The sequence below is a fragment of the Vombatus ursinus genome, unplaced genomic scaffold (genome assembly GCF_900497805.2).
Source record: "Vombatus ursinus unplaced genomic scaffold, bare-nosed wombat genome assembly UNPS02001287.1, whole genome shotgun sequence".
NCBI lineage: Eukaryota > Metazoa > Chordata > Mammalia > Diprotodontia > Vombatidae > Vombatus > Vombatus ursinus.
Genome location: NW_020941065.1, coordinates 9,246,571 through 9,260,244, shown reverse-complemented (window position 1 = coordinate 9,260,244; position 13,674 = coordinate 9,246,571). Strand labels below are relative to the sequence as shown.

The following is a 13,674-nucleotide window of genomic DNA, read 5'->3' as shown; positions in this document are numbered from 1 at the left end:
AGCCCGGGAGGGAGGCCGGCGCGGGGCTTTATGCGCGCGGGGCGCCGGGGGGAGGAGCCCGCAGGTTGGCCCCGGCCGGGCCCTCCCCTCCCGTCCCCGCCCGCCCGCCCGAGCGGGGTCGGGGGAGGGGGCAGCATGGCCTGTCCGTCCGGCCCCCTCCGCCGCCGCCGCTCTCCTCCTCTACCCCGCGCCGAGCGCCGCCGCCGCCGCCGCTCCACTCGCCCTGCCGCCCGCCGCGGGTCCCGATGGAGACAGACGCGCCTCAGCCCGGCCTCGCCTCCCCGGACTCGCCGCACGACCCCTGGTACGGCCCGCCCGGGGCCCCGGGCCTCCCCCGGCGGCTGCTCCCGCCGCCCGGAGCCACCAACATGGCCGATGCCGGGGCCGGCCGGGCCTCCCAGCCGGCCCGGAGCCGGCGCCGCTCCGCCGCTCGCGCCCCGAGCCCCGCGCTCCCCCGGCCCCGCGGCCGGCCCCCGCTCACTCGGGCTCTTTGTGTCTCTCCCCCTCCTCCCGCAGCAAGATGTTCATCGGGGGACTTAGCTGGCAGACCACGCAGGGTGAGCGGGGCCGGGGCCCGGCCCGGGGGAGCGGGAGGGACCCCTGCCTGGACGGGACGGACAGGCACGGGGCGCGGGCGGCCCCGGAACCGGACACCCCACCACCCCCAGCCCCGCTCGCTCCCGGCGCGCTCCTGGCCAGCCTGGCACCGGCCCCGGGACCTCCCCTGCCGGGCGCTCAGGGCTCCAGCCGGGCCATCGGGGACACTCCGCCCCCCGGTTCCCCATCCTGGGTGATCGGGGACCCCCTCCCCCCCAAGGAGCCCGCGCCCCTTCCCCGACTCCGCGGGATCCGAATCTTGGGTTTGCCGTGTCGTCCCCCCCCCCCCCCCCCCCCCCCCCGCGCCCCCCAGGCCGGGGTTGGCCGCGCCCCCCCCCCCCCCCCCCAACTTCACCCACCGCGGACCTGAGCCGCGCTGAGACCACAAGGGAGCGAACGGGAGAAGCCAGAACGGCCAGGTCGGGGGAGAGAGGGCCCAGAGTCGGGGCTGGGGTGGGGAAGCTCTGCGCTGGGCAGCCTGGGCCCCCGGGACCAGCCGGGAGGGAGCTCAGCCTCCGGCGCGCGGGCGGGCGCCGCGCAAACTCCGCCCGGGCGCCGGCTCTCGCACCTGCGGCTCAAACTTTTGTAACCCGGTGGCGGCGGGAGCCAGGTTGGAACCCCGGGAGGAGCTGGGAGCCCGACGGACCTGCAGCCCCGGGTCCCTGCCGCCAGATTTCCGGAGCCGCACCGGGCTGCCTGCTTGCCTGCCTGGTCGCCTGCCGGCTCTCCCCAGTTGCTAATGGCAGGGCTCCCCGCCCGCGGGAGGGAAGGGGGCCGTGACTAGACCATGGCCAAAGCGGGCTCCAAAGGTGGTCAGAGAGCCTCGAGGATTCTCGGCTGCCAGGCCCAATAAGGGCAGGGAGGGGGGCGCTGGGGCCCTGGGCTGGTCCGAAGCCGGGTGTGTGGTTGCAGAGGGCCTACGGGAATACTTCGGCCAGTTCGGAGAAGTGAAGGAGTGTCTGGTGATGCGGGACCCACTGACCAAGAGATCCAGGTGAGCCCCCCCCCTCCCCCAAGACCCACCCACCCACCTTGGCGGCCCTCTGCCCACTCCTTTCCTCGGGCCCTGGCCTTAGCCCTAACCATGGTGCTCTTTCTTTCCTTTTTCTTTCTCCGTCTCTGCCCCACTTGGACCAGGGGCTTTGGCTTCGTCACTTTCGTGGACCAGGCAGGGGTGGATAAGGTATTGGCTCAATCCAGGCACGAGCTGGACTCCAAAACGGTGAGTAAAGAGGCTGGGGGTGAGTGGTGGTGGGGACAAACCGAGACAGGTTTCAATAGCTGTTCTTCAGACTTGGATGACAGTGAGCCATCCACAGCAGGTCTTTGGCCACTGGGTTGGGAGGGAGTTTTGGTGTGCTCACCTGCCCCCTTCCTAGCTCCTTTCTCTGTCCTCTAAGGGACCAGAGACTCCAAGGCCCAGTTAGGATCAGTGCCCCCTCCAATCCCCCTTAAAGAAACTGCTGTAGAGGCGAGTGAGGAAGCTGGTTTTCCAGAGACTGGGTATTAATACCAAAGAGAAGCTGAGGGTGGAGTTGGGGGGAGGCAGCTAGGGTGGGGTTAGGGTCAGCCTCTGGACCCTCCCCCCAGCCCAACCTGGGTGAGTCAGGATGGTAATGACCTACCCTGTGGCATCTCTCTGGCTCCTACTAACCAGTATTTGCCTCAGATAAGACCTGCCCTGCTCTGCTCAGTTCCCCTCCCTGAAGTAGGAGGACTCCCCCTCTCCCAGGGTGATGAGGCTGTGTCCTATTCCCTTTGCTTCCCTTCCCTTCTCCCCTGCTTTGGGTCAGTGGGCCTCCTCCCTTTGTCTGGAGACCTCGGGCTTTTTGGTGGGTGGGTGAATTTCTGGAAAGCCACCCTAGGCTCTAGGTGATGGGGCATGTGGAACTAGAAATCGGCCATCGTCCCTATGGGAGAAGGCCTCGAGGTCCTTCAGTCGAAAAGCCAAACTTACTTGTTGAAAAGCCAGACTTCTGGAACATTTTGCCAGTGTCTAGTTAACCCCTTGGTCCTGGGCCTGCAGAGGGCATTTGCTGGGGCTGTGGTAGGAGCACGTTGATGATGGTGACCTGGCCGTGGGGTTGCCCCATGGGGGTGGCAGTGGCTTGGGGGGAGTTGAGGGGAGTGTGGAAGCTGTCTGTCGACGAGACAGGACAGTATGATCTTTTCTGGAGCTTTCTCCCTCTACTCCCCCACACTCTCTCGGCACTTCCCCAGCCCTGGGCCTCCCTGCTCGGGTCAGCCACTGGCTCCTGTTTACCTATAACAATGACTAGTTGTGCAGAAGAATTTGTTAAATTACCATCTGTCCCCTCCAGCCCCAGCACTCCTGTTATCTCTGCCCAGTGGCTCTCTCTCAGAGTAATGAGAAAATGAGGCCAGGCCACAACTTTGCGGGCTCTGAAGGCATCTTCTTGGCAGCGGCTGAATGACATGGGCTGGGAGTGGACAGACAGTGGGTCATTGTTTTTGCTTATTATCTTCCATGGGCCTCCTGCTCTCCTATGGTCCCCTGTCCTCAGAATGCACTGAAGCTTTAGGCAAGATTCAGGAAGCCAGAGATTTGGGGGTGGGCGTGGGCCCAGGGAGCCGAGTGGGCACAAAAGGGGAAGAAGGAGGTGGGAAAGGGGTGAGATGGATATCCCTGGGAGATACAGGAAGGGCAAGCTGCTCTTGGTTTGGAGACCTCAGGCTGTGGGGAAGGGATGGGAGAAGAGGTTTACTCGGCAGTTTATTTTGGGTTCTGACTTTCACTTTTTATTTACTTGTTGAATTTATTTAGTTTGCTGGGTTCTGAGTCAGAGGGGGGGGTAGGGTTGTGTTTGAGTGTGTATTCAGTAGGTCTGTGAATCTGTGACTGCTTACGTCTTCATGGGGCTATGTGTGACTCTCCCATGTGCTCTGTGTGTGTGTGTGTGTGTGTGTGTGTGTGTGTGTGTGTGTGTGTGTGTGTGTGCTGCACAGCCAGGCAGTAAACCTTTGGTTCTTTCTGACAAGTGAATAGATGAGAGAGTGGTTGGGGGGAGTAGGAGAAGCAGAGAAAAGACAGGCTGGGAATCACAATACTGGTGAGAGGAAGTGGGCAGCTGTCATTTTTCCTGGGGACCAGTTGGGCCAGTGGGCTAGTGGGAATGGTGCCAGATGGGTCATCCTAGCATCTGCTTTTCAGGGGGTGGGGGTGGGAAGAGAACGGATGGATCCTGTTTTGAAAGGTACGGTGGAAAGAATCAGATCTGGGGTCAGAGGATCTGGGTTCAAATTTTAGCTCTCTTATTTCCTCTTTTGTCACTTTTCCTTCCATGGTCAGTTTCCTTATCTGTAAAATTGGAAGTTGGACTGGGTGATCTCTAAGGTCTGTTTTGCCTCCAGAGTCTGTGATCTGTGGGCAGGTTTCCTAAGCAGGGCCTGTAAGTTTCTAGCTGTAGAGGAATGAGTTTTCTAGACTGTTTGAGCAAGAAGTCTTTCCTGTGGCTGGATAATGCAGGGGGAGGGGGGGCATGAGTTATGAATTTTAAAATGTCAAAGGTCTGTCTACCTACCCCTCCTCCTTCTTTATGTTAGGGAGTAGAGACAGAGTTCTTTGCAAAGGGCTGCCTTGCTACATTATCTCTGCTGCCTCGTTCTGTATTGTACCCATTGGCCTTTGATGTCCATCAGCAGCCTTGAAGGATGGTGCCAGGGCTGGAGATAGTGCTCACAAATGAATTCCAAAGAGAACAGTATAAAGTGAATCCCTTCCTTCCCCTCTGCTGCCTGAGCAGCAGCACCTCAGTTCCCCACCCTGCTTAGAATTGGGTATCACCCCAGAATTGGCTGCACCTGTCCAGGAGCAAACCTGAGAGGCAGCTCTGATCTTGCTAAAGTCTTGTGATCAATGGTTCAACATGGCGGAAGGGGGTGGGAATGAGAACTAAGCTCCAGCTGGAGGAAATCTGGGCTCACTGGCAGCTCTCATGCCTATGTCTAGAAATCTCCAATAGGCTTTTTTGGGGGCACCCAAACCAAATTTGAGGCAGTGCATTTTGGGTATTAGCTGGCTTCTCAGGGCAGTAAATGGACATGTCCTATCTGCCCCCCCCCCAAAGTTTGTGGGCAAAATTGGTAAAGCCTGCGAACAGGCCTTGGGTTTATAATATAGCAGGTCCTTCAAATCCTGATGGAAGGATGTCCATTAGATAGCCTTTGTCTTGATAAAGTGAAGTGAACGCTGGTTTACCTTCAGAGGACAGGACATTAAATTCCATTTGTCATTCATTAGCTGAATGACCTTGGGCAAGTCACATAAACTTCCCTGGCCTTGAACTTCTTCATTTGTAAACAGGAATAGATGACCTCTTAGGTCCCTTCCAGCCCCAGAGTGATGATCCAGTTATCAGCTAGTTCTTACTTCATAGCAAGAGAAAAGAGCCAGGAGCTGAGGGACATGCTAGGGGAAGGTAATAATCATTTATATAGCAACTGCTATGTGCCAGGCACTGTGCTAAGCCCTTTGCAAATATTATCTCATTTGTTCCTCACAACAACCCTGGGAGGTAGGAGCTATTAATTATCCCTGTTTTACAATTGAGGAAACTGAGGCAAACATACATGACTTAGATCTTCTTGACTTCAAGCCTATCGCTCTACCCACTGAACCACTTGCTGCCTCTTATTAAAGAGTTTATAGTTCATTCATTGACAAATATTTTTTTCAAAGTCTACCATGTGCAAAGCACTGTGTATTTGTCACTGGAGATACAAAAAACCTGAAGGGAAATAGTCCCTGCCATGTAGATGCTTAATAATTACTTGTAGAATTGGGCACATATGACTATATATATCTACTGCATGTCTGCTTGGAGGCCTATAGTCCAAGCATATTTCATATTCCCATTCTGTTTCAGATCGATCCCAAGGTTGCATTCCCTCGTCGAGCACAGCCCAAGGTAAGTTGTGTGTGCCCATGACTTTGAACACTTCCCTCATCTCTAATATGCGGTGACTAGAGATCGCCATTCCCTCCCTTCCCCTCCCTCCCCCCATACATACAAATTTTCTTCCTATTCTTGACCTAGAGGGCCATGGTCCTTTAGCTTAGAAGTGAATACTTCCTATGGCTTCAAGATAGGCCTTCCCCCAATTCTCACCAATGACCCTTCAAGCTTAGGTCCCTGATGATGAAGCAGAGTGTGGCAGCAGGGAAAACATGGAGGGAATGAACAGGGAGGGTATGGGTGGGACACTGCAGGTGAATTTGGTGCCATGAAGTTATAATAAGCTCCTTGGGGATTAGAGGAGGGACTCACTTTTGTTTTTGTGTCTCTAAAGCCTAGCACTGTGCCAAATACCACCTTTGCGTGATTGGTGGAAGAAACCCATACTTTATGGGGAACGAAGATATAGGATCAATCAATGAACAAGCATGTATTAACAAGCACCTACTAGGTGCTAGAGATCCAAAAAAAAATCAAAACCTTCCCTGCCTTCAAGAACTTATATTATAAGAAGGGGGGCAGATACAAGGTGACTTTGAGGGTTGGAGGGTTTTATGTTCGGTGTTACTAGCAGACAAAGGTCTGACTGAATTGAACCCCGAGTCTGAACTTTCTTAGCTGTAGGGCATAGGAGAGGCCCTGTTCACTGCCACTGATTTTTCTGGTTAGGGCTTAAGAGAGGAGAGAGAAAGGAATGGGGCAGGAGAGTGGCCTGAAGCCTAGTAATGAATCCCACTCTCTCTGAGTCCCAGACACCTAGTCACCTGTTGCCTTTCAATTCAGGTGGATCTGGCCTGGTTCCCAGGTGTCCTCATTCACTGTGCCTCTGGGGAATTGTTCTGAATTAGGGGATGGGTTCAAGGGGAAAAAACCTGATTTCTGAGTCAGTGAAGCTATAACCTTCTGTCTTGGATGAGGTTGGGAATAGAAATGTGGAATTCTGGCCTCTGAGTCAAGTACAGAACCTTGAAATCTTCACCCATAGAAGAAGAAAAATTGAATAAGCATGAATACACAAAGCATCTTCATGGAGAATTTAGAAAGGAGGGATTCAAAAGTAGTTAAGACATATTATGGGTTGATTTTTCCTCTCATTCATTGAAATGTCAATAATTTGGAAGCAAGTTATTAATTGATTGTATTAATGGTTAATGTTTTATGGGAAATTATTTTGAAAACTTTTTTAAATTAAGAAATAGCACCCCCAACCTCCCCACCCATTTATCCATGCCCTGCTATCATCCCTCCCTTTCCTAGGGCCCCCAAGCCTGTCTGGAACTTATAGTCTTAGCACCACTTGTGGGTTTAGAGACCAGAGGCCTCATTATAGTAACTGAGCTAAGATCCTTGAATTTGAGGCCAATTTTATATATGTGTGTATATGTATATGTATGTATGTGTGTGTGTATGTGTATATATATATATATTTATATACATACATGTATATATATTTACTAGCAGTTCTTCGTGTCACCTAGGAGCAAGTCACACCCTCTCTAGAAACATCAGTTTCTCCCTTTTTTGTATTGGGGGGTCTGCATTAAGGCGGTTCACCTTGAGAGCTTGCTTGGAAGACTGCACACTGAAAACAGAGGGGAAAAGGGAGAAAGTATATGGAGGCAGGCAGGGGACTGGTCTGAGAGGGGAGCAGGCCCAGGAACTGAAAACAATTACTGAGCAGGTATCTCAAGTTAGCCGCACCAGGAAGCAAGCACATGGTCAGAACTGGGTTAATTCCATTAAGCAGTTCAGTGACAGAAGGTGCTTTAGAGTTAGGACTGGCCGGGAACCGTCTTGGATTAGCCATGCGCGCCTGGAGTAATTAGGACCATGTGTTCTTCCCAAAGCAGAGCTGGGGCTGAGGGGCTGCCAGAGGTTGGTGGCTGAGAGAAATGTGGGAGAGTTTGGTTGAGAGGGGATGCTGTGGGTCTTGGCCTCCCCTGAAGTGGCAGTGGGGGGACGCGGGGATATCCCCATTTCAGAATTTCCCAGCAGACCTGAGCACAGACCCCATCCTCTGGGTCAGGCCTCTGTGGGCCCCACCTTCAGGGTGAAGCCTCCAGGGCTGGGCTTCTACAGGAGCACAGAGAAGGGCAGAAGTGAGGATGTCGAGATTGTATTGGGAGCCAGGAGGGAAGCCAGTGAGATCAAAACATCAAAGGTTGGTTTCTTAGGCAGGTACAGGAAAGGAAGAAAGAATTGAGTTCTGCAGGCCTACTGGAATATGCAGCTGTCCTGGTGTGGGCTTTTTTTTGGGGAGGTGCATGCTGTGGACTGGGACCATGTATTGAATGTCAGCTGCTGTCCCTGCAGGGGAGCAGACCCCTGCTGCTGGTTCTGGGCTGGAGTACTCAGATGCCCACTTCCCTGTCCCCTCCCCCTAACAGATGGTGACTCGGACCAAGAAGATCTTTGTAGGGGGGCTGTCGGTGAACACCACAGTGGAAGATGTGAAGCAATATTTTGAGCAGTTTGGGAAGGTGGGTCTGAACGTTTGGGGTTTGTCCTTGGGGGTAGAGGGGGTTCAGAGCTAAAGGAAGCAGACCCTGGTTAGCCATCCGGGGGATAGAGATTATGGTTGATAGACGTTCAAGAAATATTTGTTTGTTAAGCTGATTGGTAAGTGAGACCTCTACAGTATTAATATTATTTCTGTTAGAAACAGGGATGGAAAAGTCCCCAGTCAGGGTCCAGGTAGTCATCTCTGTCAGCCCCTCCCAGGGGCAGAGGTCCCTTCGGGATCTAGGCCAGCTTCTTTGTGCCTCCAACTCTGGGCATCTCCCAGGAGAGAGGATGTCGTACAATAGCTGTCCCCATTCCTGGATCTTCCTCGATCGTTTTTTCCTTGTTTACCTTCTCCTGGGGGTCTTCTTATGCTTTTGCCTTGTGGCTGGTTCAATGTGGTTATTCCTTTCCCTCCTGGGAGTTTGCACCTGTCCAGGGCTGCAGGCAGCTAGTTGCACCTTTCCACTCCCCCAAAAAACACACATACACACACACACACACACACACACACCCCTTTCCTAGTGATGATAACTGTACTCAGTACTCTGCTCTCTTCCACCCACTCAGTCAGGAAGGGTGGGGAACTGTCCCCCTGACCTGGCTCTCTAAAAGGATAGATTCCTAATCTATCCCAAAACACTGTTTCCCCAACCCCCTGTAGGATCTCCAGTTATCTCAAAGGTTGCTGGGAAATTCTTCCCTGTTGAATTTAAATTTAATTCACCTTAAATCTGAATACGTGCTCAAGAGTGAGTGAGCGAATTCATATATGTGTGTGTTTATAGCACAGCAGGAGGAGACATTGGCTACTTGGAGATCAGACTCTTAAGGTTTCCTAACTCTGGCTTGTACCACCCCTAGGCTATGGGCATGGGAAAGGGTCACAGGGAGTGCAGAAGATTGGGAGGAAAGGATATGGGCTCTCCATTACCTGCATGGACAAGATGTGAATAGAGCTAATTGATATTTCAGGCTTGTGCCTCAGTACTTTTCGATGTGTGTATAAATAGGGCAAGGAGGAATAATGATTAGCACTTGGACTCACTATGTTGCAGTTTTCCAGCCTCCTGAAATCCCCCAAAGGAGACGTCTCAGGGAAAGAGCAGCAGAAAGAAGTCCCGTTAAGGCAAAAGTTTGGGGGTGGGGAACTTGGAAAAGTCAGTTCCCTTCTCTAGGCCTCAGTTTCCTGATCTGTCAAATGAGGTGGCTGGAGTGAATCTCTAAATGTCCTTCTAACAACCGCCGATCCATAGCCCAAAGTCCCTTCCAGCTCTGATAGCTTGTCAAACCCTCAATGTTCTGAGGTTCTTCCTTAGGGCCAACATTATCATCTCTAGCCTAGAGCTCTTTTCAGCCGAGGCCTCCTAGGTCCTCGCTTTGTATGGATTGAGATCTTTTCTAGCACTCATGTTCATGGTTTTTTCTGAAAAGGATCGACGTTCTACAGTCCCCTTAGTCTGTGCCCCGACACTCTGTATTCTAGGGCCTTTCTAGTGCCAACCTTCTATGGTCCCTCATTCTACATCCTAAGGTCCTTTGTGTCCGAAACATTCTAAGGGGCCCTTCCTCTCGCTCCCATTGTGTGTCTGGGCATTCTAAAAGCCCTCGCCTCGGCGCTAACCGGGCATGTCTGAACGTTCTAAATTCGAACGTTCTTTCTGCCAACGTTCTACGGCGGGAGCTCCCCTGCAGCCCTAACGTGCTAGGAGTCCGTGAGCCAGCCCGGTCCCTATAGACAGAGTCCCGGGTGGGTGGGTGAGGCAGACAAGCAGGCAAGCAGATAGGCAGGCAGGCAGGCAGACAGGCAGGCAGGTAGGTAGGAAGGACGGACTAGCGGCAGGGCTTCACGTGGGTAACCTTGGGTGGCGAGGGCTTGGCCTCCCCAGGGAGCCCAGGCCCGGGGGGGGGGGGGGGGGGGGGGGGGGGGGGGGCGGGGCCTCCCTGGGCTGGCTGGCCAGGCTTGGGGCTCCTCCTCGGGCCGCCTGCAGCGGGGTGTCTTTGTGTCTGTGCGCTGAGCATTAGAGCTCACGCTAATCTGATCCAGCAGCTGTGATTGGAGGCCGCCTGCCCCCGGGGCCGGGGTTACCATGACAACCGGGCCCCAGGAGAAGCCGTCAGCGGCAGGCTCTTTTGTTCGGACCTAAATCGGCGTTGGCATGTGAAACCGGCCCGGGGAGGCCGGGGGAGCCGGGGAGAATAGGCTGCCGGGGAGCAGGGGGACAGCCCGGAATGCCAAGGGCCCCGCGGAGGGGGTGGGGAGGGAGGGGGACCGGCCAGGAGCGAGGGGCCCGCGGCCGGCCGCAGGGGAAACAATGGTCAGCGGGCGACGCCTGCCAATCTTGCTTAGTGGCCCCGGGGCCCGCCGAACTTGGCGGCTCTCACTGGTCAGCCGCGCGCACCAGCCTCCCCTCCCCTCCCCTCCCCTCCCCTCCCCCTCCTGCCCCCCTGGTTCCCATGGAGACCAAAGCCTATTAAGGACACTGCCTTGGAAGCCCATTGGAAGCCCCCGCTGGCCTCCCCTCGCCTGGCCTGCTGGGAGGGAGGGAGGGAGGGAGGGGACTGGGGGGAAGGGGGAGCAGGGGCCAGGGAGGCTTTGGAATTCGACCTGGGCCCCAGGCCACCCGACTGACCTGGCTACTTCCCCTGAACCCCGCCTCCCCCACCTCTCTTCATCCCTCCCTCCCACCAAAGGCCGGGGCTGGGTGGGGTCCGGGCCTGCCGCTGCCGCTCTCGGAAGAAGGAACCGAGGATCATCCCCTAAGTGCAGAAAGGGAGCTCTATCTCTCTGACAGAGGAAGAAACTGAGGCTCCGGGGAGGGATGGAGGGAGTTTAGAGATCGTCAAGTCCAAACCTCTCTTCTGACGAAGGAAGAAACTGAGGCAAGAGAGAGAATATAGGATGAGAGATTTAGAACTGGAAGGGCCCTCAGAGGTCTTCTGGTCCAGACTCCTCACTTACAGAGGAGGCCCAGAGTGGTGACTTGTCCGGAATAACAGAGGTAAACATGCAGATCAAGCAGGATTTCCCCAGGTTGTGCAGGTGGTAGCAGAGACGGGCTAAGAATCCAGGCTCTTTATCACTCCAAGATGGGGCCATTACTGAGAAGGAGGAGGAGGAGGCGAGGGAGTTAAGTTTGCTCTGGCCAAGTGCTGGTTTAGTGGGAGACTGTTACAAAGACCACCAAATTTGGAGCCAGAAGACCTGAGTTAGGGGCAGCTAGGTGGCCCAGTGGATAGAGCTCTGGCCCTGGAGTCAAGAGGACCTGAGTTCAAATGCTGTCTCAGACATTTGACACTTACTAGCTGTGTGACCCTGGGGCAAGTCACTTAACCCCATTGCCAAGACCTGAGTCAGAATCTTAGTTCCACTCCTGGGGTAGCACACTGGGCAAGGCCCTTCTATCTCAAGGGTCTCAAATTCCTTACCAACAAAACGGAGGCTTCTTGTGGCCAGAGACTGTTTGATTTGTTTTCCCAGCCCCAGCCCCAGCCCTAGCCCCTCGTACCTGTGTTACTGTGTTCTTAAATGCTTGTTGAGTGAGTGAATTAAATTAAAGTGAGAGGCTTGTTCTTCCTCTAATCATCTATTTCAGTGCTTGGCCTTCCTCAAATTAGTGATAATCTCCTTGAGATCAGAGCCTAGGTAGGAGCTATTGTTATTTCCCCAATGCTGAGACTGACCAGAGAGACAGACAGACAGACAGAAAGAAGAGAGAGCGTGCAGCACTGTTGATTAGACAACAGCAGTGTTGAATAGTTGGAGAAACAAAATTCTCAATCCTCCCCGATTTGGAAATAACTTCAGAAATCATCTAATCCAACCAAGGTCTAATCAGGAGCTCCCTTTGGTCCCAGGGAGTCTGGCAGGGAGTTTGGGATTTGAATCCTGGTTCTCCCACCTATTAGCTGTGTGCCTCAGTTTCCTCATCTGTTAAAATGGGCAGGGTTAGACTATATGATCTAGGTTTTTTCCAGTTTTGAAATTCTGATTCATACTCTCAATCTGGCAAGAACTCCACTGACCACCAAACCCTTGAGAGCACTGAGTTGGTTGTTTTTGCTTCTGTTTTTTTTTTTTGGCGGGGGGGGGGGGGGGAGAGGGTAGTCTCTGCCACTAACTGGCTGGACAACCTTAGGAAAGTCACCACCTGTTTCTGGACCTCAGTTCCTTCCTCTGTAGAACTGAGGGGATTGGGTGAGGTCACTCTAAAGGCTCTCTCAACTTTTAAAATTGATTCTTGTTCAGACCTCCAGCCTGACTCCCTGGCTGGTTTGGGGTCAGACCACAAGATGGTGCCCTGGGGGAGAACAGAGCTGACCCAGTGTGCCTGTATGGGTACCTGCAGCTTAGGTTGTTGCTGCATTTCCCTGGAGAAGAGGGCGTCCCCTTTGTGGGTGCCTCTGGCAAATCTGGGGGAAGTACTGAGTGTTATCTAGAAAGGGAGGGGAAGTGTTGGGGGCCAGATGGGAACTGCTTCATTTACGGCTTCGTGTTGCTAGCGCTAGCAGGTTTCATAAATGCGGATTGATGGATGGATGGATTGATTAACTGTCTGTGACTAAGGCTGGGTAGTGTTCATGGAATTCCCTATTGTGTATGTGAGGGGAGGGGGAAAATACCTGTGTGGGAGGGCTACAGGACCCTTGAGAAAAAGAAGTGGGCACGTGGGAGGGTTACTGGTGAGGAGGGGCCTCTAGTGAAGGAGGGGGAGATGGGGACTCCCCTGCCCCCAGGGAATGGGGAGAGGTCACAATATTGCTTAGGCTTTCCTGGGGTGACTCAGAGCTGAGCTTCATCTCTGTATGGTGTTTGACGTTGGCAAGGAGGCAAAAGAGATGCTAAATGGGGCGGGGTGGGGGGGGAGGAACATGACAGATGAGGTTGGGGCTCCAGGAAGGAGGAAATCTAAAGCTGGCTGCCAGAGCAGATAACCTCCTTATTATAGAAAGAGATGCAGGGATTGTTAACATTTTATGAATGCTGTGGGCCCCCTTTTTGTAGTTGGGGGAAGCCTAGGGACCCCTTTTCAGAATAATGGTTTTAAATGCATAAAATAAAATACACAGGATTACAAAGGAAACCAATTTTTTTGAAATAGTTATCCAAATATTTTTCTCCACAGATTGTAGATTAAGAAGCCTTGCCTTGGGGTGACTTGGGAAGGCGGGTGCTATTGATGGAAGCCTGGGGCTGGGATGGATAGCGTGGACTCTCTTCCCCTCCCCCCTCCTTTCCCTCCCTCCCTCCCTCCCTGCCCCCACCCTATTCAGTGGGAGGCAGAAGCCTCATCCCTGCACTGGAGTTGCCCTAATTACTGCCTCTAGCAAAGAGGAAACCTCAATTAGAAAAAAGTATCCTGCTAACAGAGTCTAGCTGGAGTGGGCTGCCAGCCTTCCCAGCCTTCGGCTACAAAGGATGAGGCCCTCTCTTCCCCACCCCCCCTTCTCCTCTCGGCTCCCAGGGGCCCCTCTCTGGCTCTCTCTTTCAGTGCCCCTGAGCCCCTGAGCTGTGGGTTGAATGGGTCCCCAGTGGTGAAGTAGAGAAACGAGTGTGTGTGTGTGTGTGTGTGTGTGTGTGTGTGTGTGTGTGTGTGTG

General features: G+C 53.9%; 1 protein-coding gene across 3 annotated transcripts in view; it reads left to right on the top strand.

Moving 5' to 3' along the window:
- Window positions 1-245: 245 nt before the first annotated feature.
- MSI1 (musashi RNA binding protein 1) overlaps window positions 246-13,674 on the top strand; it is a 29,637-nt gene continuing 16,208 nt past the window's right edge. For all 3 annotated transcript variants that reach the window (XM_027865084.1, XM_027865080.1, XM_027865076.1), the window contains exons 1-6: window positions 246-304; window positions 517-557; window positions 1,510-1,591; window positions 1,735-1,819; window positions 5,484-5,525; window positions 7,961-8,053. In XM_027865084.1, coding sequence (XP_027720885.1) covers window positions 246-304; window positions 517-557; window positions 1,510-1,591; window positions 1,735-1,819; window positions 5,484-5,525; window positions 7,961-8,053 — 402 coding nt within the window. The remainder of the gene's footprint in view (window positions 305-516; window positions 558-1,509; window positions 1,592-1,734; window positions 1,820-5,483; window positions 5,526-7,960; window positions 8,054-13,674) is intronic.